At 40.4% G+C, this 25,922-nt stretch overlaps 1 protein-coding gene across 1 annotated transcript in view; it reads right to left on the reverse strand.

The window, feature by feature from the left end:
- The window catches only part of ap1m3 (adaptor related protein complex 1 subunit mu 3), a 36,381-nt gene that overhangs the window by 4,192 nt on the left and 6,267 nt on the right, over positions 1-25,922 (reverse strand). The window contains exons 2-9 of the mRNA XM_023954330.2: positions 23,733-23,889; positions 23,240-23,307; positions 22,668-22,798; positions 7,779-7,926; positions 6,610-6,736; positions 2,405-2,547; positions 1,348-1,419; positions 1,000-1,158 (exon numbers count right to left, since the gene is read on the reverse strand). Of these exons, the coding sequence (XP_023810098.1) occupies positions 1,000-1,158; positions 1,348-1,419; positions 2,405-2,547; positions 6,610-6,736; positions 7,779-7,926; positions 22,668-22,798; positions 23,240-23,307; positions 23,733-23,889 (1,005 nt within the window). The remainder of the gene's footprint in view (positions 1-999; positions 1,159-1,347; positions 1,420-2,404; positions 2,548-6,609; positions 6,737-7,778; positions 7,927-22,667; positions 22,799-23,239; positions 23,308-23,732; positions 23,890-25,922) is intronic.

Here is a 25,922-nt window from a genome sequence, read left to right on the forward strand (position 1 = left end):
AATAACAATGACAAGATGTCAAGGTGAATGTCTTGTTTGGGGTCACACCTGAGACAAAGCCAGCTCCTCTGGAAACACAGAACCAGGAAAATCATTTCTTTGGAAGGCAATGCAAGTAAAAAATTATATTTATTTTGTTTGCTCTGCATTAGTTCCTGGCATTTATGACTTAATAGTCTCTCAAACAAGCATTTCCCGTCACTTCTGTCTAAGTGATACTTCCCAGATTAAAAGCTGATTTATGGACAACTATCCTAGATTTAAATGGAAGTTTAATTCATGCAGGCTTTTATTTGACAGCATTCAATTGCAAAAAAAGACACTCTTATACTTAGACCATATAATTCTGTAAAAAAAAAAACAAAACACTATTTTGCACAATTGTTTTAAAATAAAAAGATCGAATGAGTGCTTGGAGTTTTATTAGTTACATGTTTGCCTAGATTGCTTTTGAAAACACGTCTTTTGTAGACTTTTAAGGTGGTAGGAGGCACAGACAACTGCTCTGCAAATTCACACAAGAGCTGGATGACAAAAGATCGTCAGTCACGCTTCCTGTCAGGGTAGAGGTGTAATGAATTACCCAGCCAATATCAGTTCATGACAGGTGCTTTAAAAGGAAACTTGGCCTGAATTAATGTGTAATGACTTCTCTTTGTTTCCCGAGGTGGTGAGACTTATGTTTGCAGAGTCTAAAAGGCAGGGTTTGGCTCCTAAAGCAAACAGCTCTTAAATGTTTTTAGTATGATGAGAGTCAGTCTTCACGGCATATCTGATCAATATGAAGCAAAGGTTTCAGTAAAAAATGCTGTAAAAAAAAAAGATGTAACAAAACCATTGACTGTATATGAGAAGTGGACTGAGTGACTCTCTGAGTTACTCTCACTCAGCCCAGATCTCTTATACAGTTAGTTAATGGGAAAAAACTCTAGAATAAGACATTTAAATTTCATTTAAAAACTAAAACTACTAGCATCGCTGGCTACATGTTGTACTCACAGGAAAAGACTTGATAGTCCACAGAACGGCGTTTTTCTCGGGCACCCACTTGGCGCTGCCTGTGCTGGTCTTGAACTTGGGTGAGTCAGCATCACTGGGCACTGGCACCATGATGGACACATTGTTGGCAGTGGAGCGGCTCTTAAACTGACTTCGAGCCTGCAAGAGGTGACAGGACACAGTTCAGTTGAGATCTTTTATCGATGACACAAAGCAGCACTTATTAACTTGGGAAGGTTGAAATAATAATAATAATAATAATACCCATTTCAGCTTGTAGTTTTGACTGTTTAGCTGATTTACAATTAAATACCCAGGACAGTGTGTTGAAGTGCGACCTATCCTTACCTTGACTTTGATCTCCACACGGCTGTGAGAAAACTTTTCAATCATGCTCTCAATCCATATGAGAGGCTTCACCTGGCATCGACAGAACAAGAGACAGAATGAGGCGGGGTCAGAGGGCCAGCATCAATGGGACCGTGACAGCAGAGAACAGAGAAACAACAAGCTGTGGTGGTGAAACGACACACAAACATTTGATCTTGTTTGAAGGTGGGAAACATGATTTGCTCATCTCTGTGCTATTTATAGTCGGAGCCGGACTTGGTCTGTTATCCAAATGATTTCAATGATTTCTTAACCCAGAGGGCAGCACATCGGCTGTGTTGCTGTGGAGTAACATCCAGACTTTTCAGAGGAATCGATCTTTCTTGGATGCAGTTTAGAGTTTTGTCAGTTTCCGTTCTGAACTCAGAAACAACGCCGTGAATGACGACTTTGTTTGAGTTTGGGAACAAAGTTGGATGGATGTGGTTCTCAAATCAGGAAGTACTTCTACTGGTCAAGCAAAAAGCCTGCAAAAAAAGTGTGTTTCTACACAAAAAACCCACAAAGTCTTAGCAAGTATTTATGTCTTTATGTGTTATAGTTTAAATATCCTACTGCACTTGATCTAAAACAAGACTAACTCACTAGTAACCTTTTTAAGACAAATTTTGAAAATTCTGAGTCATTTCTTTGGAAACTGAAAATTGTTATTTGACTCATAATTTACATATTATTTTTAAACAGATTTATAATAAACCGTGTAATTCTAGTCTCACTTTAAGATGGTTCTGGGTAAGAAAAAAGGACAGTTGGATAGTTGTGACACTTACAATAGGATGTATTGAGGGGGAAGTATAGGTTTAATCTGCAACAGCAGGTAGAAAAGTCCTAACCTCAATGACAGATTCCCATTTTAAACATTTTAAGTCCTTCATCTGATAACTTTTGGAATCATATTCATATCCTCAGTAACAAGGAGGCTATGTGAGCAAAAAAGACAAATGCTCTAAGTTAGTGAGACAAAAAATGGCTTCCATCTGACAATATGTGACAGATGTGTGTGGATTCCACTCACTGTTGTGTTGAGGCGGTACGACATGAGCTCACTCTCGCCATCCGGTGGAATGAAAGAGATGGTGCGGTCGTTCTCGAAACGGGACAGACGGACGCACTGATGAAACTTCACGTCCTCCAGCTCCACAGCTTTGCTCTTCTCTCCTAACGAGACACACAAATGCTCGCTGGTTTAAACCAAGAAAAGATTGAGAGCTTTTCCACGCAGCCAGGAGGGAAATCAAGGTCAAGGTAATAATGACTGACAAACAATTCCCTCCGTCTCCTGCGCTCGCAAACACTGCAGAAACAGCACGCTGTCACATCCATCTGCCCTCCTCTGGTCCCCTACTGAACAATTATTTTCCTGCCAAACACGAGCGTACACGCCGTTTGCCCTCAATACCTTCCACCAGCATCCCCCGTCTCCCCCACAGGAGTGCAATCAGCTGTCTCCCAAACACAGTCACACCTGCACCAGCAAACTGATGAATATTTCAGGATTACTCATAAGTGAGACTTTTCAATGTGCCTGTTTTATCACTCTGTCAAAAAGATTTATTTTGAAAAGCTTTATGTAAAGTTTGAGCAGTTCATTTATCATCCAAGAACAAACTCTCTCATTGTGGTTTATGTACTTGCACTTCATGAGCAAAGGCACTAAATCTCGTTTCTCCATTTTGCTGCATCTTAGATTTCATCCCATTCATCACCTAATTTGGTCTTTAAAAAAGTTGATGTATACTTTTAAGGATATCTAGGAACTTTATCCGATCGATCCAAACTTTTATGACGTGTAAAACATTTCTCTTAAGCCCTCAGTGGTTTGCTTGAGAAAGTGGATGGTCTCACATCCACTGCAGTTCTGCTGAGTACTGGAAAACGGGGCTTCCTGCTAAATCCTCCTATTTAGTGATCAGCATTTCCGTCGCTGAATGCAGAGCAGAGGCCGTAGCAGAGACTGTGTCTGTGCGAGCACGTGTGTGCGTGCATTTTTCTCCATCGTTTTCCTCTCACCTTCACAGATATGCTCAGGTTTGTGTGGGCGGCTATCGTTTTCCCTCCATTGACTGGTAGCGATTCTGAACTCTTAGATTTGCGATTCCTTCCACCTGTTTTCTGTTAAAGATCCACTCCAATAAAAATCATGTTTTTGGTGTTTTTAAGATGTTCTTGTGACATTCTTCTCAAGATGGAGGACATATATAAAGAAAATTAAGAATAAAATTGCATTTCTAAGTATTGTTTTATTCAAATTGTGGTGAATCAGGAGCAGACAAAAAAATGCTGCTGGAAAAGATTGCAGTTGTGACATATAAACTACAGTCGACGGGCAACAAGCTCTGTGCTCCACATGATTCCGATGCATCCACTCGCAGACAAATAGATCGATGTATGTCTTTGTTTTCCTCATCTGAGCTGGTATCTGGCTAAAAACTGTGCGGCTGGATTGCTTATATTGCTCGGCAATTATGTAGCACCTCTAATGTTAGGCTGAGGTTGTGAGGGGCTGTAATCCGGCAGGAGAGAGTGCAAACAAAAGGGATGATGGGGAAAAAAGCGCAGGCTTACTCGGCACCAACAGTCCCACCCACAACTCAGAGGTGAGTTTCTACTGAACTACTGCGGCTCTGCAGAAACGACGTCCTAGAAAACAACACTGGATTCACTTTTTTTGAGCAAAAACGCATAATCATAATCAAAAGACCAGTGGGGACACTTTAAAAATAGATCAAAAGATGATCGGAGTGGGACTTTAATAACCAACGAGCGCCCAAGCCTCATCAACACAACACGAGAGGAAAAGGTCATGTGGGACATTCGGCGCCTTGGTTGCGCCTCAGGAGCCGGGAAAGGTGTGTTGGTGTCAGAGGAGGATGAAAGATGCAGCAGATTCCCCTGCGGGTGTACCTTCAAGACCATCCTCACCGGTTTCCTTGTTTTTAATGTACAGCAGCAGACAGCTGGTATCTCATTTATATTCTCGGACACGTGAAGCCAGTTCACAGGGGCATTTAATAAATACCACACATATCTAGCAGTTCATCAAGCTTTGGGTTGCTTCAATTGTTATTGATGTGAACACATCTGGCTCTTATTTCTTTCACTGAACATCAAATGACACGTTCTGACATTTACGTTAAATTCTACATTTACACCTAAGAATTATATTAGATTAAATTAGAAAATGAAGGTAAGCTGCTGGTTTAATCCTGATAGCCTGTTTCTGGTGTTAAATTAATAATCATGCCAAAAATGACTCAACTGGCTAAATGAAAGAAACTAACAGATTGGGTTTAAATGATCGTTAATGATTGTCTATTTGAAAATACGTTTTTAATTTTTTTAGAGACTAAAAGCAGATGGAAATATTTTACTTTAAATGATCTGTGCATCAGTATATGATGAAAAAAGAAGCAGGAAACGCTGCACAAACTTTAAATTTATGAGAAAATTCCTGTTATTATAGTTCTCAACTTCTGCCAGTAGAGGGCAGCATCACATGATTTATCCTGCCACACTTTGTCTGGAGCCAGCTGAGACAACCCCTAAAGTCCAACTATGATGGAAAGACATTAGTTAGAAAGTATATTTTAAAATATGCCACGACAAGAGGTGGAAGAAGAAAAAAATGGAAAAAGGCAGTGGAATAATCTCCCTTCCAAGTCTGACGGCGTTTGTCGATCATCATGAGGAATGAGCTTTCCAGAGGATGTGGTGTTTCCCACACTGCTACAGACAGCAGGGGTGGGTTGAGGAGGTTTGCACCGGCACAGAACCTCACCTTTCATGTGCAGGGCTGTAGCCCAGGGTGAGGATTAACTCAGAGGCATAGAGGCCAGACAGTGATGGAGCCTTTCCCCTTCAATGGGGAACAGCGTGTGAGAAGTGAGGGACATGTTGAGGAGATGTGTGTGTAGGAGAGACGGAGGAAAGGAAGGATTCATGGGGGATAGGAGAGGAAAAACCAATCGGTGAAAAAACACTGCTGCAAAAAATCAGAGATGGGAGAGGAGGGGGGAGGATGAGAGACGAGCATAAGACAGACGTGCAGAGGAGGTGTGAGGGTGAGTTCAAGGTGGGAATGATCTGCAGCAAAAAAGTTGGAAGTTCACTTGGCATTCAGTAAAGACGAGGAGATGTTAGTTTTGTAAACTGTCAATTTATGTTAACCTGAGAAAATTTCCTGTCAGTAAAACACAACACTGTGTCACTGTCTGCTCAGAAAATGAACTGAATTATTCGACTTATAAAGGCGGGAAACATGATCAGAATATACAGACACCAATTCGGAATTTATATATGCAACTGAATCTGATGGATTACATTTTTTTGAATTCAGTTTTAAAATGTATTGCATAGATATAGCACTTTTGCATTCTAAAACTATAACAAGGTATAACTTATAAATTGAAATATATTTTTAGAAACAGCCACAAGATTTTTTTAAATCAACTCAAGAAAATTGCAAAAAAAATAATTTCAATAGTTGAAAAAATAAAATAAAATTTATAAAAGTTTTGTTCTCAGCAAATGTTCCTTTCACTGAACCCCGAAGCGGTTTGATGAGGCACAAATATTTGGAGGAATCTTTTGATGTGTTTTTCTTTTGCTGTGTTGCTGCTCTGTCCTTCTAGACCAGTGTTTTTCAACCAGTGTGACGCGGCACAGTAGTGTGCCGTGGGAAATTGCCCTCATTAACTGATCTGAAAACATTTACCATCTCTATAATATCAGCTCTGTGTTCATCCAAACAAACCCTGATCAAACACTGAGTATTTAGGAATATAAAAGATCAAAAAATACTTTTTTCTTTGTGTTTATTTGATTCTATTAAAGACATTTTGATAAGAATGACGGTACCGCGATTTAGCCGTAGCTTCAGCTGTTTTCGGAAAAGTCCCGCCCCTTTAACTGTCTCCTCTAATCATTCTTGAAGGTTTACTCACATGTCATCAGTCTGACCAATCAGAAGTGGTTAAAGTCTTCACTTCCTTGTTTCGATTTAGCACATAAGTCTCTCAGTTCCAACAAAAATACCAGCTAAAGCTCGTCTGTGAAATGCACGTGAGATTGCAGAGGGACTGTACAGACTATGAGCTTTTCCTTTTTATTTTTTTGTATGCTGGTGTGCCGCGGGATTTTTGTCAAGGTTAAAGTGTGCCGTGGCTCAAAAAAGGTTGAACAACACTGTTCTAGACACACGATGGATGTAAAATAACTCACGGCCGGTGATCTCAAACAGCACTTTGTCATTGAGGCCCAGTCTCAGCTCCGGCATCCCAGACAAGACCACTTTCAGTTTGATGCTGCCGACGATTTCGCTGCGCAGGACGCTGCCGTTGGCACTCACCTGGCAAAACAAAGTGAATGATAGGCGTTAGTGATAACTATCTAAACATAAAACATAACAATTATGAATAGAAAATGTAACATAATCATCATTTAATCTTGAGAAAGATCAAACCGAAGTACTTTTGCTACAAAAAATACACATTTAGGGAGTTAATGAAACAGGAACATCTCCAAGTGCAGCATCACATCAGTTAAATAAATGGCCTCCCTCATTAGCTTCTTCCTGGCTTCTTTGAGTTCAGCTGCCCCTGAAATCTTCCTTCAAGGACGACAGCTTAAAAAACAAGATTTTGTTCATCTGATAAAGAAAAAAGCATATCTGTGCACATAAAAGTGCCCTTTTTCTATTGCTGGAGGTAAATTCTGACCTTGAAGAAGGTGTAAAGACCCCCCCCCCCCCCATTAGATCTGCTGGGGTACATGTCCTAATAATACAACATTATTATGCTGTTCCACAGAAACAAAACTACACAAATAGTAACGACCTTCAAAAGATCTTAATCTGAATTCAAGAACACCTTAAAAAGGTTCCTTTAAAAAAAGGTTTAAGGATAATTGAGAGAACATGTTTAAAATTCATGTTTAAAATTTTGAAATCCTGCTGGTCCCCTGCACTCTTGTAAAATGTCATCATCCACAGAGCGCAGGAAAAGGCAAACATAAGCATATCTTAATTAAAGAAAAGAGAATATTAGCCGATTTAAAAAAGAGATGATTTTCTGAGCAAATCAAATCAAAAGAAAGAGGAACATCCAAACACACTGTGGTTCTTTGCAAGCTTTTAGGGAACGTCAGAACCATTTCAAAATAAGAGGGAACACAAATGTTCATTTAAAAAAAAAAAAGACTTTGTAAGAAAAAAAACCCCAAACTTTCTGAAATGTTTCATAGTCTCACCGTTTATGTCTCAATTCTCTTTTTGCATCTGAAAAGTATATCAATTTTTAGATAAACATGCCTGAGCCATAAAGCTGTGCATGCGATGAAAACTCCTCAGGCCCGGCGTTTAATGAAGGCTCTAAAATGAATAAAGCTCTCACCAGCAGATTTACTGACTCAATAACATCCATGAAAACTTCATTCTTTCTGTACTTGATGCCCTCTGAACGCCATGAAACGGCATTGGTGACGGTGGCGGGCGGTCGAGGTGCCCCCACCTCTAATTTATGGCCCTGCTGGGTGATGTACCTGGAAGAGGCAAGAAAAAAAAATATTAAAAATGGAGAAAAAGTGTAAAACAGCTCCTGCTGAGTCCAAAGTCAGTCTGCACTCCTGCTGAGTGTGACCCCTGAATTCAATCAAGCATATTTATCATCTTTCTGCAAAGAGTTATGGCCGTTAAAGAAGGCAGAATTACATAACGATGGTGAACTCCTCTCTTTAATTATAGCACAATCTCCTAATCTTCAACAGTTTGAGAAGCAGCAAACAATAAAAATCCAGGAATAATAGGATTATAAACAAAAACTAATCTGACTGGGAAATTGTAACAAAGGGGATGAGCGTTTATCTCGCAGCTGCAAGCACACGTCTCCTGAGGAAACCTTTCAGGAAAGAAAAAAAAAATCCTTCCTGAGTAGATAAATTCCAAATTCAATCTATTCATTGATGTAATTAAACATCAAAGATTTACACAGGTATTAAAATGACACGGTAAATAAATAAGAAGTCTTTTGGGAAGTATTGAGCCGTGAACAGCAACAGCTTTGATGTATTTGAAAATTCTATTTACTAGCTGCATTGTCAAAAGAAATCCATTCTTACTGGCATCCTTTAGTCATTTTTAACTATTGATCGTGCAGCATAAAAGTGTCCCTTTGTTAACTAGTAGTAAACTACGCTATGTTTAGCAGCCTGCAACAAAAATAAATCTGTTTACTCGATTTGTTCGGCGCTAAAGCGAGCGGATCCGTCTGCTTTTCCAGGAACTGTGCTCCAGTTTACATCATCGTCCTCAGTGAGCTCGTTATTCCGGGGAGATATAATGGCTCGTCATGAGAATAAAAAGAAGATTCATGTAAATAAGCAGCATGTGACAGCCTTGTTTTCACCAAAGCACCTGCCCTTCACCGCCCCCAGCATCCCTCTTCACCAGCCTCATTTCCTCTGCAGAGCAGCATGGAGTTCTTTTATTTGCAATCATCCAGAACATCAACTTTTTGTATGACTGGGAGAAATAATAAAATAAGGAAAGCTCTGAATGTCAGGAATTTATAATGAATGACAAAACAGCAAATCATTGTGCAGGCAGCAGAGCGGACAATTCTACTAATGGCGTGGAAATCGATCGCTTTGGCGGAAACCTTTTGAACTCGTGCCGTTGGCCTGCACTTGAACTTACACCGGAGATTTACCTAATATTCACCAGAGGCTTTGATACAGACACTGTGCAGCTGCACGCCTTCGCCCTGGATTAACGAAAACTCCACTGAAAAGTACCTTACACACAAAAGAAGAAAAAAAAGTGATGCAAACTGCACTCTTTGAAGACGTCTGCTCTCTTCTCCTTTCACTCTGATCGCTCTGCTGACCTCTTTCTCTTCTTTCTCTGGTAATTTCAATCATGTCTTTTCTCATCTCCAACTCCCTCATACCTCCAACAACTTGTCCACCATTTCACATTGAGTCCAAGCAAAGACAAAATAAGAAAAATAAACTCATCAATATTTGTTTAAATTCTTTTTAAATTGGAACTGGAATTGAACTAACGTGTATTTATCAATCAATCAATAAACTTTATTAATCCCACAAGGGGAAATTTAGTATAATATTGTTTACGTGTTGAAATCTGTGAAAGATTTTAAAGCCAGGGTACATTGTAAATGAATTTATATATTACCGGTAACTTGTAATGTTTTTTTATTGCTTATTTTTGTAGTTAATTGCTATTTTTTATGTGCAATGAAGAAATCTTGTTCAAACTCATTAACTATGATCAAAAGCCGACCTGTTCAAGATGCATTCCTATTAAAATTTATTTTTTAACATGTTCTTGTGGCCTTTTTCTGATGATGGACGACATATATATAAAGACAATTACATGAAAAATTGCATTTCTGAGTATTTATTTGATCAAATTGTTGTGAATCAGGTGCAGACAAAAAAAATGCCATTTGAAAAAGAGCTCATTTGGGACAGAGAATATGCTGGGCGGGCCACAAGCTCCCTACTCCGAGGAAGGGGAAGGGGGGTGGGCTTGCTCCAACACCAACAGTGTTTCCTTGGGAAGGTAGTGGAACACAAACTCAGAGATGAATTTCTGATTTAACTCCAGAATTTCTGCCGCTCTGCAGAAGCTATGTCCAAGAAAACGAAACAGGCTTTTTGATTTAGGCTAAAAACACTACAATCCTAATTAAGAAGACCTCTGGGAATGTTTTTCAAATACCGTCTTTTCCACACTATAAGGGGCACTTAAAAGCCTTAATTCTTTTCACAAAACAACCCAAGCGCCTAATATATGGATTATCTCTTTACTGATGTTGAAGCAATTTTGAAAGGTACACGGTGGTCTGCCAAAATGTTAATCTGTATTTTTATGAGTCCCAAACAAGGTTGGGTGTTGTTGTAAATACACTAACATATAGCTGTTTTTTTTTTTTTACATGAAATTAACAAGGCTGGGAGTTAGCGTAGTCGTGGTAACATTTGTTTTGTGGTATCAGTCTGTCTTGTTTTTTATGTGTTGCAGGCATTTTGAATACGCTAACGTGGCAAACCTGTAGCGGGTTACAAACAAGTTCTGGAGATTTTGCTGAATGCAGGTAGTAAAGTTGGACTGATGGACTTATCTGACTTTTGTCTTGCTTAATGCCCCTTCTGTTTCATTGCGCCTTATAGATGACAATTTTAAAAATAGCCTATTCATTGACGGTGTGCCCTATAATCCAGTGCGCCCTATAGCGCCTTGAAAATTCTACCTTAAAAGATTATAGGAGTGGGTCTTTACATAAAGTTAACTGGAGCCAGGTCACTTTAAGGTCAGTTTCCTCATTTTAGAAATGCAGATTCCTCACAAATGTGGCAGCACTTCAACAAGAAAACTTTTCAAATTTCATTAAACATGAATTAGGCCTGCACAATATACCGCAAATTTATCGTTATCGCGACATTAAGCTGTGCAATATGCATACCGCAAAAGACGGCGAAAATCGCAATAAATGGTTAACTTAAATGTGCTAAAACAATCTCATGGCAGCTTGAAATATAAAACAAATGAAATAAATCCCTTTATGCATTTAACCAATCGGAAGGACCCGTTTACGTTGTTGATCAATCAGATGAGCCCTTTTATGTTTGATGTTTGCCTCCTACGTCGACAATGGTCAGTTGGAGTATAATTTTTAAACTGTTGCAGTGAAATGGAAATGATGTTTTTGGTCGTTTTGCTGTTTGTTTATATACCGCGAATTATATCGTTATCGCAATATTAATCACCAATATCGCATATCGCGAGTTTTTCTCATATCGTGCAGCCCTAACATGAATCTTTATACATTATTTAATTTTAATAATATTTGTTTCTTCTATATGTTGTTCTGATTTTATCTGTACTGAAGCAAATTTTTCAGGTAAATGTTTTTCTTTGAAAGTCCCAGGTAGTCACTCTGACAGTAATTCTTTATCATCAAAAAGGTAGAAAGCTCACAGTTCAAATTACAGTTGAAAGTCGCGAAACAATACCTGAGGTACATTATGTGGAAAAGTTTTGTTTCTGCACAATAAGCAAATATGCATGTAAACAGCTTTGTGTTCCACTACCTTCCCAAGGAAACATCTGGCTGCTTGGGTTTTCTCACAATGACTCGGAGAGCAGCCAGAACAAACAACACGTCTCCTGCTTAACAATGAGCTGCAGCCATCTCTGAAATCATCAGAATCTAGAATGACTGTTTGATTTGTGCCGTGGCTCTCATCATCACTCGACCAGCAGCGATAAATGAAAAAGCTGGATCATGATCCACGAAGAAGAACTTTGACACGTCAACAACATAAAGGCCTGTTAACACCGAATTTCGCCCGCAATATTCACCAACGTTTAACGCCTCGTGACTAAACAAAAGGGCACCGATGTGAGTGTGCATACCGACGCGAAAAAACGCCACGCGTCAAAGCGTCACTTTTTAAAAAACGCCTCGGGTTCGTTTTTTTGGTTTGACGCGCCGCGTCGAAAACTATACGACCAATGAGAGTGGCGCTTTTGCACACGTGTCTGGAGCTTCTGAAGTTACAGTAAAACACAACTTGGGGGCGCTCAAACATCAAACTCCCTTTCTGAGCACATATACCAGCGAAGAAGATAGACGGCAAGTAGCGTCAACACTGCCGCGAAGAAATAATGACGGACATTCTAAAATATCCCCGAACCAAGCACCAGTTGGAGCAACTGGTGCTTGAAATATTCATGTTTTCTTTGTATGATTCTGACAAGCGCGTAAATACTTGCTCGCCATCTAATGTCAGGAAATGAAATTGCATGTTGTGTGTACGGGCCTTAACAAGAAAAAAAAAAAAAGTTCAAAAGTGATTGGCATAGAGATTTTTCCCTCGTTTTCTGCCCCAGTTCTTTTTAACTACAGGCTCTTGAATGTCATTTGACAAGCAGGAGAGTCTGCAAATGCGGAGAGATGAAAGGCAAGTGGGCTGGGGTTCGATTTTCGGCTTGTTTTTGTTGTTCCGCTGGGCTTTTTTTTGCCCTGATTGGCCTCAGAAGTGCTAATGAAGGAATCTGGAAACGGGCTTGGCAGCAAACTGACACATTAACATAACAAGAGCAGTCATAAGAAAGAACTGCGCACAACTCAGAGATTTTCCACGGCAGCGTTGAACCAGCATGACATTACCACGTGCTCCGAGAGGACTTCAAATTCTGAGCTGCCAAGGTAAAATGGAAATGTGGAATTTTAAGCTGAAATAGAATAAGAATCCGGAGCATGTGAGTCCTTCCAGCCTCGTTTGCTTCCACCTACGCTCGTACATTGACACGCTCTCCAGGTAAGCAGTGCAGCAACGTAAGAAGTGTTTTGTTGAGGCTGGGTCATAAAGAGGTTAGAGAACAAGAACAGCCTCCAGAGACAGACACAGAGAAGGGGTGTGTGTGCGTGCGCCCATTGGTGATGCGTGTCGAAAAAGAGACGATGACTACACGTCTACTTGAAGAGGAGAGCAGGGCTTTTCTGTCTGAGAGCTTTAAATGTGTCCAACTGATGGTGTCATTGTGTTGGAGTGCCAATAGGAGCCTGGTAATTATCAACACTATTCAGACACCTATACACACACACACTCTTACACTTGAGACAGAATAGAGTTAAAGAGTCATAAACATGTAAGTGGTACAGACAGAACGCCCGGCGTCATGGGAAAGCAAAGTGGGTACAGAGAACTCAAGTACATTTACAGATGAAAAGGGAACGTTAGTCTTTCTATGGAAAGTGCTCATGAAGCAACTCTGTGTACACTTACAACACAACCCCCCATAACAACAGGGGTGGCGGTTTTTTTGTATTCTTTAGTTATTTCTGCCGAGAAGTAAGAAAAAAAAGGAAAATAAGTAAGAAAACAGAAGCTACTGTCTGAGTGAAGAACTCTTAGTTTGAAGCATTATCCCCCAAAAATTAAAAATATATAATTTTGCTAAAATCAAAAGGGAACCTCAGTTCATCTCACCACTTCTCCAGTCTGATGCCAAAACACAGAACTAACACACAAAACAATGGAAGCAATTGAAGGCGGCAAGTAGAAAAGGAAAGACAAAACTGACTACCGTACTCTGCAAACTACAGTATTTGACACTTGCAAAGATTGAAAACTTTTTGACATTTTTTTGACATTCAAGATGCTATATATATTTTATAAGTATTTTTAACTTATTTTTACTCTCAGCACAATTGTTACTTTTTGTCTCATTAAGAGCTAGGATCTAGAAATTATTAAATTATTATTAAATGAATCAACATCATTTTGTATCATACTCTTGACAATGTAAAAACGTGAAATGACGATTTATCGTATTTCGGGCAGATACTCGAAGCAGTGTTTTCAGGTAAATACCCCAGGGCGGTTCAGTTAATTAACTCACCTGCTCAGCCTCCTATTTAAGCCAGGTGCGCAGTTGTTCATTCTTTCTTACCTTCAGCGCTCATTCTTCGCCGGTCTCCGAGGCCGCGGGTCTCCGTCTCTTTCGGCGTCTTGCTGTGTTCCCCCGTCCTTCGGATGGATGATCCCCATCTTTCTGATGTGGGGTTTTTCGTTTCGCCGCGTCTGCTCTCCTTAATTTCTCCTCCGATCCGCGGGCGGCTGACGGCGCACAGCGCATTCGTTTCGCCGCAGTCGCGTGCATCTGCAAGGGGTGTGCTTTCCGCGATGTTCTGGATGTCCGTGCCCCCCGATCAGGAGTAGTCCGGGTCTTCTCGTCTGCCGTGGTCACCCCAATTATCCACGGTGAGCGTCATGCGGTACTTTTCCCGTGTAGTTTTCTATGGCTGCGTCTCACTTCCTGTTTACTTCGGTGACGTCACGCCCCTAAGGACCCTGGGAATTGTGGTTTTGACTCCGGGTCCTTCATGATGCGCTTCTGATTCCTTTTCTGCTGCGTAGTTCTTTGTCGTCCGGTTGTTTTTTTCAGGGGTTGTGGGGTCCTTTCTGTGGTTGTGAAGGCTGGCAGTCCTCGTTTGGACAGGTTTCTCATGCTGGCTGAATTTATCGTGGCTTTTAGCATTTGTTTTCTGTTGCTGTTTTGTTCTTTGGGAGCTGTGTGTAAATCTTATCTTTAATTTGATGCTGGCTTTATTATTATGGCGTTTCTTCTGTTTGTTTTCTTCGTTGTTGTAGCTGCTGGTTAGTTAGAATGTGAATCAGTGTCTCTTGGACCCGTCTCTGCTCTGTGGACATTTTTCCCTATGATTGGTCTCTCTTATGCAGCGTCTATGGCTCATTTTATTCACTCAGCGATCCTCGTTCGTTGCCCCCGCACATTCTGCATCTGGTTCTGCTTCGCCTGTTTTTCCCCGCTCTGTGTACCCCAGTGGGTCCTGCCCTGTCCTCAGGGACTTGCGTCGGCCGCATTAGTGAGTGTGTCGGTCTCGTCGCGGCCTTGTTTTCTCGGCTGGACAGTTAATTTGTTATTCTCTCTCTAGTTTGGTTGGAGGTTTGTGGGGGCTATGTGATGGATTCTTCCGGGGCATCGTTTTCAAAGCCGCCACTGAGGGTGGCCCCTAGGAAGTGTTCAGGTTGACGTGACTTGATCTGGACCTGTTAGCGCCTCGCAGTTAATCTTCTGGGCATCAGTGGCCTGGTTCCCCATGCGCCTTCAGGATTAGTATACATTTTCTTCAGCTCCCCATGCTGTCTCCACGATTTTCCTCCGAACGCGATATAAGGCTGAGGATGACTGTCACTGATGGTCTCACTGTTCTGCCTCTATGCCTCTCAGTGGCGTCTCTTGGCCTTCAGTTGGCGCTCGAGGTGTTTGCCGGTTTACCTTTCCGTTGTCGTGGCAGTCCTCATAAAATCGACTTTATCGCCCTGTACTGGATATTTGTAGGCGACGGGTGCCCTTCATTTTGCATGTTATCGATGATTTCTTGGTGGCCAACTTTCCTCTGTATCCCTGGTCTTTTGAATCTCTGTGAAAAAACTTTATTTTCAAAATTGGGTTTCCACGTTATCTATAATGTACGGTCCTCCACCCGTCCGGATTTCTTTTTCTTCTATAGATTTGGGTGGTTCATTGATGCTTGTCTCTCCCCATTATGTCATCTCTAGCTTTTGTGCAGCATGTCGTTTATTCAAATTTTGGTTGGATATGATTCGTCAATGATTGGGCCACCTGACATTTGCTGTAGCTTTGGTCCTATGGTCATCCGTTCATCTTGTGTTCTTGTTCTGGGTTGTTCGATCCTGGGCCACGTGTTCCTGTTCTGGATTTTCGTGTTTTGTTTGATCTTTCCCTCTCTATGCCTGGAGTGGTTTTGTGATACCTGTTGTGTCTTCAGGCTCCCTCCACTTGTTCTCCTGAGTCTGCGCCTTCTGGTTTGGGGGAAAAGGATTTAAGAAGAGTGGTTTGTGTTTGTCCGGCCGCCAGAATCTACGGCTCTGATGGTTCTTAAGGGGTCGTCCGGTTATTTCATCCTTGGAGATTATATTAAGGCTGTTTCAATATTAAATGATAGTATTGTGTCATCGGTTGACTTGGTTAATGTTTAAATAACACCTTGAGCAACTTCTACCCTGACCGTAGGAAATATATATCACTTGCGCTCTCAAGCTTAGTTCAAGAGTTAAATCTTGTGTCCACAAGTCAGTCTTCTATCTGCTTTTTTTAAGCAGATGACACTCTGCTAGATGCATCCCCATTTAGAGGCTTGTTATACTCCGCCTCTAAATGCTTAAGGTTCAGTCTAGCAAAAATACTATCAAAACCTATGATCCCTCATGGCTCTCAAGTTCTCTTTTGCAGTATCCAGTCGCCCTTGGCTAATTAAAAAATTTGAGAACCACTTATATCAAATACAAGGCATCAAATCCAGCCGAGCTGTAATCCTTTGCCACGTGGGATGTTGACCTTCCTCATCTACAAATCTCCTTGGCTACTCTTCCCATCTACTACTCCTCGATGGCCTCCTGAAGGTGCGTCCCTCTGAAACTGTCAAAGGTTACTTTTCTCATCATTGGAATATATAAAAAATTGGTGTTAAGATTTCGTGCAGGTCATATATTTCACTATCATTTCACTGTTGGAATTTGTAATTATGGTGGTTTCTAGGGTGCGATAAATCCACAATGGGTCTTTACCTTTACTATCTACTAAATTTCACTTTCTCAGATTTGTTTTTTAAAAGCACTGTTATTTAATTTATCTCAATCATTTTGAAACTGTTCAGTTTCTGGGTTATTTATATATTCTTGTCAAGACTAATACTGCTTTGTTTTTATCTATGCATCGCATCCTGAGCCTGCGAACACCTGCGCCCCGATCAGCTTCTCCGTTTCCAGGAAATGATGTCACCCATGCATTCCTTGATCTGGTGCTGCAACGATGACTGCTCGACGTACCTATTGCTGCACTGAAAGTGACGGGGCGTTGGACCTCCTCTGCATTCCAATGACACTTCTGACTGAATTAATTAATCAATGTCAACCGCAGAATGAATGTAAATTCTTCGATTATAGATGTTAAAAGAAAATTATAGCCAGGTGGAAGCCTCAAAATTTAGGTTGCTCTAAGTTGTATCATAGTCTGCGAGGAGCTCGAATCTGGTTCTTAAGCTCATTTGTTTGTAGTATGCCGAAGAAGCATAGTAATTATGGGCGTTGAACTCGTTCTTAATATTGGGATGGAACCTCATTATATGGATGTTCCTTGAGCGCTTATAATTGGTATGCCAAATGGAGAAAATTATGGCTATTAAGCTCGTTCGTGGTACTGTCGTTGGGAGCTTCGAAATAATGGATGTTACTTAAGCGCGTGTATATATAGTTGCCAAAATGGAAGAGTTTATGGCCATCAAACTTGTTCTTGGTTTAATAGAAGTTCCAATAATGGCTGTTAAGCATGTCATACGCCATCGGAAGCTTTGGATTGGATGTTAAGTTAGTGTATCATACGGGTTGTTTGGCGGTTTAAATTATAGTTCTGCACAGCGTTTTGCGGAAGTGAGCTTACGTTCTAAGATCACGTATAAGTAATTTTATGTTGGCTCCCCTTTTGTTTCTTTCCCTCTCTCTTTCAGATAGTATGTTCCTCTAGTGGTTTCCACGAACGGGAGCGACCCTACGGTCAATGGTGCCGGGTCACACATAGCAGATCCACTAGATAGCATGTCCCCTTCGTGGCGCTGTACTCGAACGGGGCGGCCCAACGGTCAATGGTGCCGGGTCACACATAGCAGATCCACTAGATAGCATGTCCCCTTCGTGGCGCTGTACTCGAACGGGGGCGGCCCAACGGTCAATGGTGCCGGGTCACACATAGCAAATCCACTAGATAGCATGTTCCCTTCGTGGCGCTGTACTCGAACGGGGGCGGCCCAACGGTCAATGGTGCCGGGTCACACATAGTAGATCCACTAGTTAGCATGTTCCCTTCGTGGCGCTGTACTCGAACGGGGGCGGCCCAAACGGTCAATGGTGCCGGGTCACACATAGCAGATCCACTAGATAGCATGTTCCCTTCGTGGCGCTGTACTCGAACGGGGGCGGCCCAAACGGTCAATGGTGCCGGGTCACACATAGCAGATCCACTAGATAGCATGTTCCCTTCGTGGCGCTGTACTCGAACGGGGGCGGCCCAAACGGTCAATGGTGCCGGGTCACACATAGCAGTCATACTGGGAAATGAAATGAAAATGGAATGCTGCCGAAAACACACCCCATTTTATTACACACTGATTATACATTCACATTTTCTCTTCTTCTGGATGATTTTAGTGTTGGGGGTTTTGTTACCCGAAAGTTTTATGGAAATTTTATGGAATTTTATGGAAGTTTTATGGAATTGAACGGAGCCTTATGCCAAACGAAAATATGTGAATGCCAACTTAAAGAATGTGGAAAAATGTCAAATAAATATTTCTTACTGCAAGAGTTGTCTGACTGAAATGACGATTTATCGTATTTCGGGCAGATACTCGAAGCAGTGTTTTCAGGTAAATACCCCAGGGCGGTTCAGTTAATTAACTCACCTGCTCAGCCTCCTATTTAAGCCAGGTGCGCAGTTGTTCATTCTTTCTTACCTTCAGCGCTCATTCTTCGCCCCACCCTCCTCCCCGGCTTCCACCTGTGGGCTCCGTAATGGGGGGTTTTGTTACCCGAAAGTTTTATGGAAATTTTATGGAATTTTATGGAAGTTTTATGGAATTGAACGGAGCCTTATGCCAAACGAAAATATGTGAATGCCAACTTAAAGAATGTGGAAAAATGTCAAATAAATATTTCTTACTGCAAGAGTTGTCTGACTGAAATAAGATTTGAGAAAAAACTCAAATTATACAGTATTTTTTCAAACAATTTTAAGGATGTTATTTTAAAGTTAAATAAATGTTGGCAAGTTAGTCTGGCATTCATTGAATGCAAAACTTTAGATTTGTGTTCAAAGAATAAGGGCTAGGTTTTAAAATTTTATGAGGATTTATTAAAATGGTCCAACTTGTTCTAAGATCGTATTATCATTATTTATTTCCTCTTTTTACACTATAAAGTAGTAAGTCGGTACATAAATAGAATTCATTGTTTAGAACTAGCAAAAGATACTTATTGGCCTGTATGACATTTTCTATCGAACAGTTAGGTTTTTAAACGTACCTTTCTCTTTTTGAATGCTTGTGTGGAAATCCTTATTTCTACAATTAGCTATATTTATGTAAGATTTACTGCATGTTCAGATCATTTTACTACTTTCTTGTGATTTTCTTCTAAAGATTAGTGTTTATTACTTTTTTTAGGCCATCTCCTTTTGCAGTGTAAACATGTGGTTTTCTAAAATACTATTTATATGAATACAATATACTGACAAAAAAATCATTGTACTGCTATAATAATTTTTTGCCATCCAAAGTTAGAACCAAAATTCTACATTTTAAAGCCTCACTATCAATATCAGCCTTAGCACAGGCTCCCCACAGGGGTGTGTGCTGAGCCCTCTCTTATATATCATTTACACACATGATTGCACCCCGTCCCACTCTAGGAACACTATAGTGAAATTCGCAGAGGACACCACAATGGTTGGACTCATTTCAGACGTAAATGAGTCTGCATATAGGGTGAAGGTGGAGCAGTTGACTGGGTGTTGTAAAGACAACCTGATCCTCAACGCCACTAAAACAAAGGAGCCAATTGTGGCTGAAAGCATAGAGCCACTGTACATCGGGGGTAACAAGACAGCTAAAACTATCAACAGTACTACATCACGCCAAGGACATGAACTGTTTGAACTGCTGTCCTCTGGAAAAAGATACCGGACAATAAAGTGCAGATCGGTTTTAGAACAGTTTTTATCCAAGAGCAATAGTGTCTTTGAATTCAGCTTGAAGTGTCTGTGCAATAGTATGTATGATGTATACAGAATGGGAGATGAGCATTTAATTTGACTATTTATATATTCATATGTTATTTTAATATGATTATCATTTTAATCTAACACCAGCACTTTGTTTTATACTTAATTCATATTTTATTGTTATTGCTTCCTGCACTTGGAAAAGGGGATTGCTTTTTAATTTCATTGTATAAGTGTGCAATGAAAAATAAAGACTTTTCTTTTCTATTCTATTCGTCTTCTCCCTTCTGCAGAACATGGATCATGTGGTTTCCAAACAAATACTTGAAGACAGCAGAAATAGAAACATGATAGTAGTCCACAAAAAAGGAAACACATTTATGATATACTACTTTACCTCTAGTGTAAATATAACCCGTATCGTCTTAATTAATTGAGGCAAGTTGTCAATTGCATCGACATATACCATTATAATATTGTTTTCAAATGAAATAAATTGATTATATTAATTTTGAAAAATACCATTTGGACTGAGACATGGTATGTTTATTTTACTATAACTAAAAATGACCAAGTGCATCACATCAGACAACATATGGTGGTAAAAAAAAAGGATCAAGCCATCATTCCAGTCCAATGTGTGGAAACACTAATTTTGCAAAGACCTGTCTATACAGTGAAGTAGAATGTTCTAATAATGTTCCCTTTTCATTATATTTACCGGTATCTGGAAAAAAAAATGGACTGAACTGAATTTGCCTTTAAATCTTGATTATTGGTTGTTTGTACACATATTTAATCTACACTTGATTATCTTGCAAGAAATAAAAGGAATCTGGAAACCTTCCTCTGCACTGTTCAGTATCCAGGTATTTATCTGAGTCACATTGGTTAAAGTTTTGGCTAAAGATGTCCTGGATCCACTTTGGGTCAGTGAATCGGATTGCTCAAAATGAACCAATATGAATTGAATCGTATCATTAACCACAAATTATGATATGAATCGAATCATTGATAAAATGAATTGTAATATCCCAGTAGCTAGAAATATGTTTTGCATTAGTGAAAAACAGTAAATTAAAGTAAATCTCTTCCAGTCCATTATAAGCTGGGTTTTTTAAGGTGTCATATTGGAACTGGGGACAAACGTCTTCTGACCACAACCCTCATCAACAACAGGATGTCATTTATGTCTTCGTGGTTAAAAGAATTCATGTACAAAACATATTTTTTTTCTATTAGTCCTTTCTGGCTTTCATTTATTACATTTTTTGACAAATCATGCTTTGAGTTACCAACTTTTTTGTTTTACTTCGAGGTTGGTTTTCAAATGAAAATTGGGAAAATTATCGAATCTATGATTATAAATACAATCTTGTCTGGTATTCTTAAGACATTGCCACATTGGAGGACATTTGACAGCAACCATAACAAATTGTTTTAAATTATTGGCAAAAATATTGAAATAAAGATTTTGAATTTCAGGATCTGTAATTTTGTGGATTGTAAACAATGTGTCATTCTTTAGAAACATAAAAGTAATCTTAGGCCTTCCTTTTCTAAAAAAAAACTGTCTTTTAACTCACTAAAAACCCTCAGTTTCTTGCTTACAGCATTAAAAATTGTGGTAAAATCCAAATTAGGGTATGTAGACATCACCAAGCTGGAATATCAAGGCCAGTGATGATGTTATGGGTATTGTTGTTTCATGACTCGTACAACATCTTTACCCACAGACACACACAGGATGAAAGATAGTTTTGGGACTAGGGTTGGGCGATGTCCCCTAATTTGGCCGTTGACGATGTTTGCTGTCAACCATCGGGATGGACGCTGACATCGTCAGGGGGGGGGTATTTTTACATTTTTCGTTCTTATATAACTGCTATTCGTTATTTTGCTTTTTTCATTTTATTTCCCAACTAATGGTTAATCCGCGATGATCCAGTATAAACTGAGGGAAGTGACTTTAACAGAAAAAGTAACAAGCAAAATAGAAAAGAAGTGGTCCGCTCCCGCACTTAACTAGCGAAGTGGACCGGCGGAGGGCGGATTTACAGCTTTATGTTTGATGGGAAGGGGGGGGGTACATGAGCGGTATGTGTGGGAGATTTAAGACTGCGATCCGTCCCGCAGCTCTAGGGGTACGAGCTATCAAACTCAGAACCGGGTCTAAACGTGTGTCTGAGCACAGTTCGGATCGTCAGCAGACACACAGCGGTTTGAGCTTCAAAGCAGAAATGTCGCTCAGTCCTTAGAAAACATTCAATCAATCACGTGGATTTGTGTTTCCAGTCGTGTCCCGACTAAATAAAGGCTGATGATATTCACAGGATGCAGCGCCACCCAAAGCTAATGTTGTTAGCCCGTGTTAGCATACTGCTAATCCTGGCTACGTTCAGAAAAAGCACTGACCACACGGATTAAAATTCAAATGATGAGCGAACAGGTGTTTCATAATAACCGTAACATTATTAAAAGCACGTTTAGAAGATCGTCTCGTATTTTACCGAGCTGACATGTCAATGTATATAGCTGCTCGCCGCTGTTATCGTTTTGTATTGAATTGTTACCTTCAATAAAGTTTGGAAAAAAAGCCGCTCGCTGGAAGTTGTATCCTCTTCCGGTTTTCAAACTGCGCATGTGCGAATACTGCGCGTGTGCGAATGATTTATTCCGACCGAAATTGTGACCTTAGTGAACGTTTTTATATTCTGAAAACATTTTTCTGGGCCCATCTACACGGTTGGATACTAATCCGACCATTGATCCCATCAAGATATTTTGTACATGTAACCGCGGCTTATGATGTCGACGCGCAACGTGGCGGGGGCGTGGCATCACGATGGTGGTCTCTCCATCGGGATGTCAGTCACCCATCACGATGGACGATGATATCGTCCATCGGCACAACCCTATTTGGGACTCTTACTCTTGGAGGATCTTGCTCTCTGTGGTTTGGGGGAATCCAAAGTCCATCACTTCATCCAGCAGTTCGTACACAGTCACAAAGTTGTCACGGATACTCTCCTCCTCCAGCTCCTTAAAGTACTCCTTAAAAACCTACAAAACATTTAGTTTGAAAAGGTGGTAATCCTTGGTTGATTAAAAACATAATCAGGTTTTTAGCATTTGGAGGTACAGAGATGTCTTGTAATGTTTGACATCTTTTTTTTTCAGAACCCAAAAAGATTTGTTAAGAGAACTCTTCCAGAACCAAAACAGACAATGTTTTAGATGCATGGAGAATAACAGGATTGATGTTTCATCATTCATTTAGAAGTAAACAAGCAGGGTAGTGGGTTACTATGCACGCATAACACTTCACCATGCACAGAGGAGAGAAAACGCCATTAAAAGAAATGAAATGTGATTAGTTAGTGTGGAAACTTATGGTAAACTTCAACCTTTAAATATTTATGAGAATTTGAACAGTGGAGAAAAAAAAAAACTTTTTGGACGTTTGAGGCAATCCTCGTGATCTAAGAGGCGCAGCACACTCACCTGGATTATTTTATACAGGAAGGAGTACACGAGAGCAGCGTTGCCGTTCTTCTTAGTCATCGCCACCACTGAGGAACTTACTGTTAAGAGGAAAATTGTGCATCTCCAAGGGAAATAACAGAAATCTGCACAAGGCTCGGGAGATGAACGAATCACTGACGTTAACAAAAGACTTCAGATTTAAAAGCAATTAGTAACTACGGGGAGGTATAACAGCTCAGCTGCGTAATGCAATGCACTGGGAATAACAGTTACATGCGACGGCAGTGTGATGCTGAATTAATAATGTGTGTGTGTGGGGGGAATAAGGATGCAGGAAGTGGGCCAATACTGTACAGAGAGCAGCTCTACCTGTGATAAAACTGAAGGCGAGGTTCTCAGGAGCTGCCTGCTGCACTGACCTGGATTACAGATCGGCAAGGGAAGCTTCAATGATGAGCATCGTGTCTGTGTGTGTACATGCATCACTCAGAGGTGATGTCTCTTCGGATACGGTACAGGTTGCTGTGTTTGATCCACAGGAAGTGTGTGGAGCCGTGGCTGACCAGCGGTGTCATCTCTGCATCTTCCTCCCTCTTCATCAGGATGGGCATAAAGTGGTCAATCTCGTTCATGTCCATGTTTCCCATGTAGTTACGGCAAATTAGGACCTGGAAAGACAACATAAAAACAAAACAATCCTGAGCCTGGGGTATCAGTGAATTGACTCAGTCATTAAAGATGTAAAGCTTTTTGGCTGAGATACCGAACCTGCACTCTGGCTTAAGTAATCTTTGGGAACCACTAGAAAAAGAAAAAAAAAAAAAGGAAAAATCACCGAACCCTCACTTTTTTTGTCAGCTCTCACCCAGTGGAAATGTACAAACTGTGTTTCAAGCCTTGACGTCTGTGTAGCTTTAATGCACTGATGGATATTTCATCATGAATGATGAATGACCCGCTTCTCCAGATGAAAGAAGAATCGGAGCGGATAGGGTTCAGAAGATTCAGAAGGGTTCAAAATCTGAACAAATCCCTCTGTTATGGCTCAAGAAATGTGAAGTAGATTTAGTGGCTGCAGGCTATGTGATCTCAACTTCACCTCTATGTGCTTTACAGCTGCACTTTTTTAAAACATTATAGATGATCAGAAATAAAAAGGTACCAAAAAAACACATTTTAACTTGCTGTAAAAAGTCTGTACTCTCAAATGTTTTTTTTTAAACAAGCAACAAATGTAATAATGAAAATGAACATTGATCTAATTGTCGATGAGTGGATTAATCTAAGCTTGAGGCCTGTCCAGAGTATTTTCTACGTAACACACAATCTTTTTCAAACTGCATTTCTTCATCTGCTGCTGATTTACAACAATCTGAATAAAGAAATACTGAGAAATGCAATTCAAGTTTAATTTTCTTAATTTGTTTATCATCAGAAAAATCCACTAGAACTTTTCTCTATTATTTACTTGCACTTACAGTGCCTTTAAAGTTTTTGACTTTAGTTTGCACTATTGATGTGGAGGTATTCTTAAAATCACTTCTAGTTTCAAACATATTACTGTCATTGTATGCAGGACTCAACATAAAGGGAAATAGTGGCTCTAACAGGCTGTGACCAGGATGCATAAAGCCTCTTGCAATGCTGAAAGCTCTTCTGTGAGGCGATGAAAAGCCAATGTAGAACAATTTCCCTTTTGTGACACAGCATTTAATCAAGGTACGAGTCTCTTTCATTTTTTTTTCTTCTGTAAAACACTTCCCCTTTCTAAGAACTTTTTAAATGTTGATTATACCCAGTCTGCAGAGAAGAAGCAGTAACCTCTGTGTTCTGATTTAACATTTATATTCTGGAGAAAAACAGCTCAAGCCTGAAGCTACACTCATGTCTTCATCATCAACATGCGTTAAAGCGACCACTTCCAATGAAAATCTATGTAAAACTTTCGTGTTCACGCGTAGCTGCGAACATTTTTTTGACTGTTTTTGTGCTCAACATATAAAACACACGGCCATTGAACGCAGGTTGCAAGTTAAACCAGGTTGAACTTTTACCAGTCAGGGACTCAGATTTGGTACTGATGTATGGATGATGTCCTTCAAGTGCCAACCGTTTGAAAATTGATCATTTTTTGTGCAAAGCCAGAATTATTTGACATCAAATCTTCCATATATCGGAATAGAGCTGTGAAAGAAAAAACCTGAAGCGAGATTCACGAGATTTGCACAGTTTCCAAATTTCGCACCAAAACTCTTCCAACTGTCGGTGGCAGACATCTGCTAGTAAACAGTAGCAAAAGAAAAGAAAAAGAAGCCCCTCCCTGCTTGTCCAGTGTGAACACTATGGGCTAAAAGCGTGTTCAACAACCTGTGCCTAGCATGCCCGGTGCGTCCGTAGCTTCACCCTGACAAAAATACGCAACTCGCTTTTGGGTCAATATTGGAGGGTATTGCGTTGTGTAGAGATATAGAAAAGAGCACATAACACACACAAACAGCAGGATGGTTCAGCAGTTTTGCTCCACTCCAGAAAGAGATGAAACGCTTTTGCGCTTCAGGGATCTACATGACACTTCTCACACACTTTGCCTCCTTCCTGCGTTTTATTTGATAAATCTGTTGTGCAGAAGAGGAGATAGGCAAGGGGGGGGGGGGGGGGGGTGACACGGGGGCAGATGCCACAAAGGTAGGAGGAAATGGGA

The sequence above is a fragment of the Oryzias latipes genome, chromosome 4, assembly GCF_053564925.1.
Source record: "Oryzias latipes strain Hd-rR chromosome 4, Olatipes_Hd-rR_3.1".
In the NCBI taxonomy this organism is placed as follows: Eukaryota; Metazoa; Chordata; class Actinopteri; order Beloniformes; family Adrianichthyidae; genus Oryzias; species Oryzias latipes.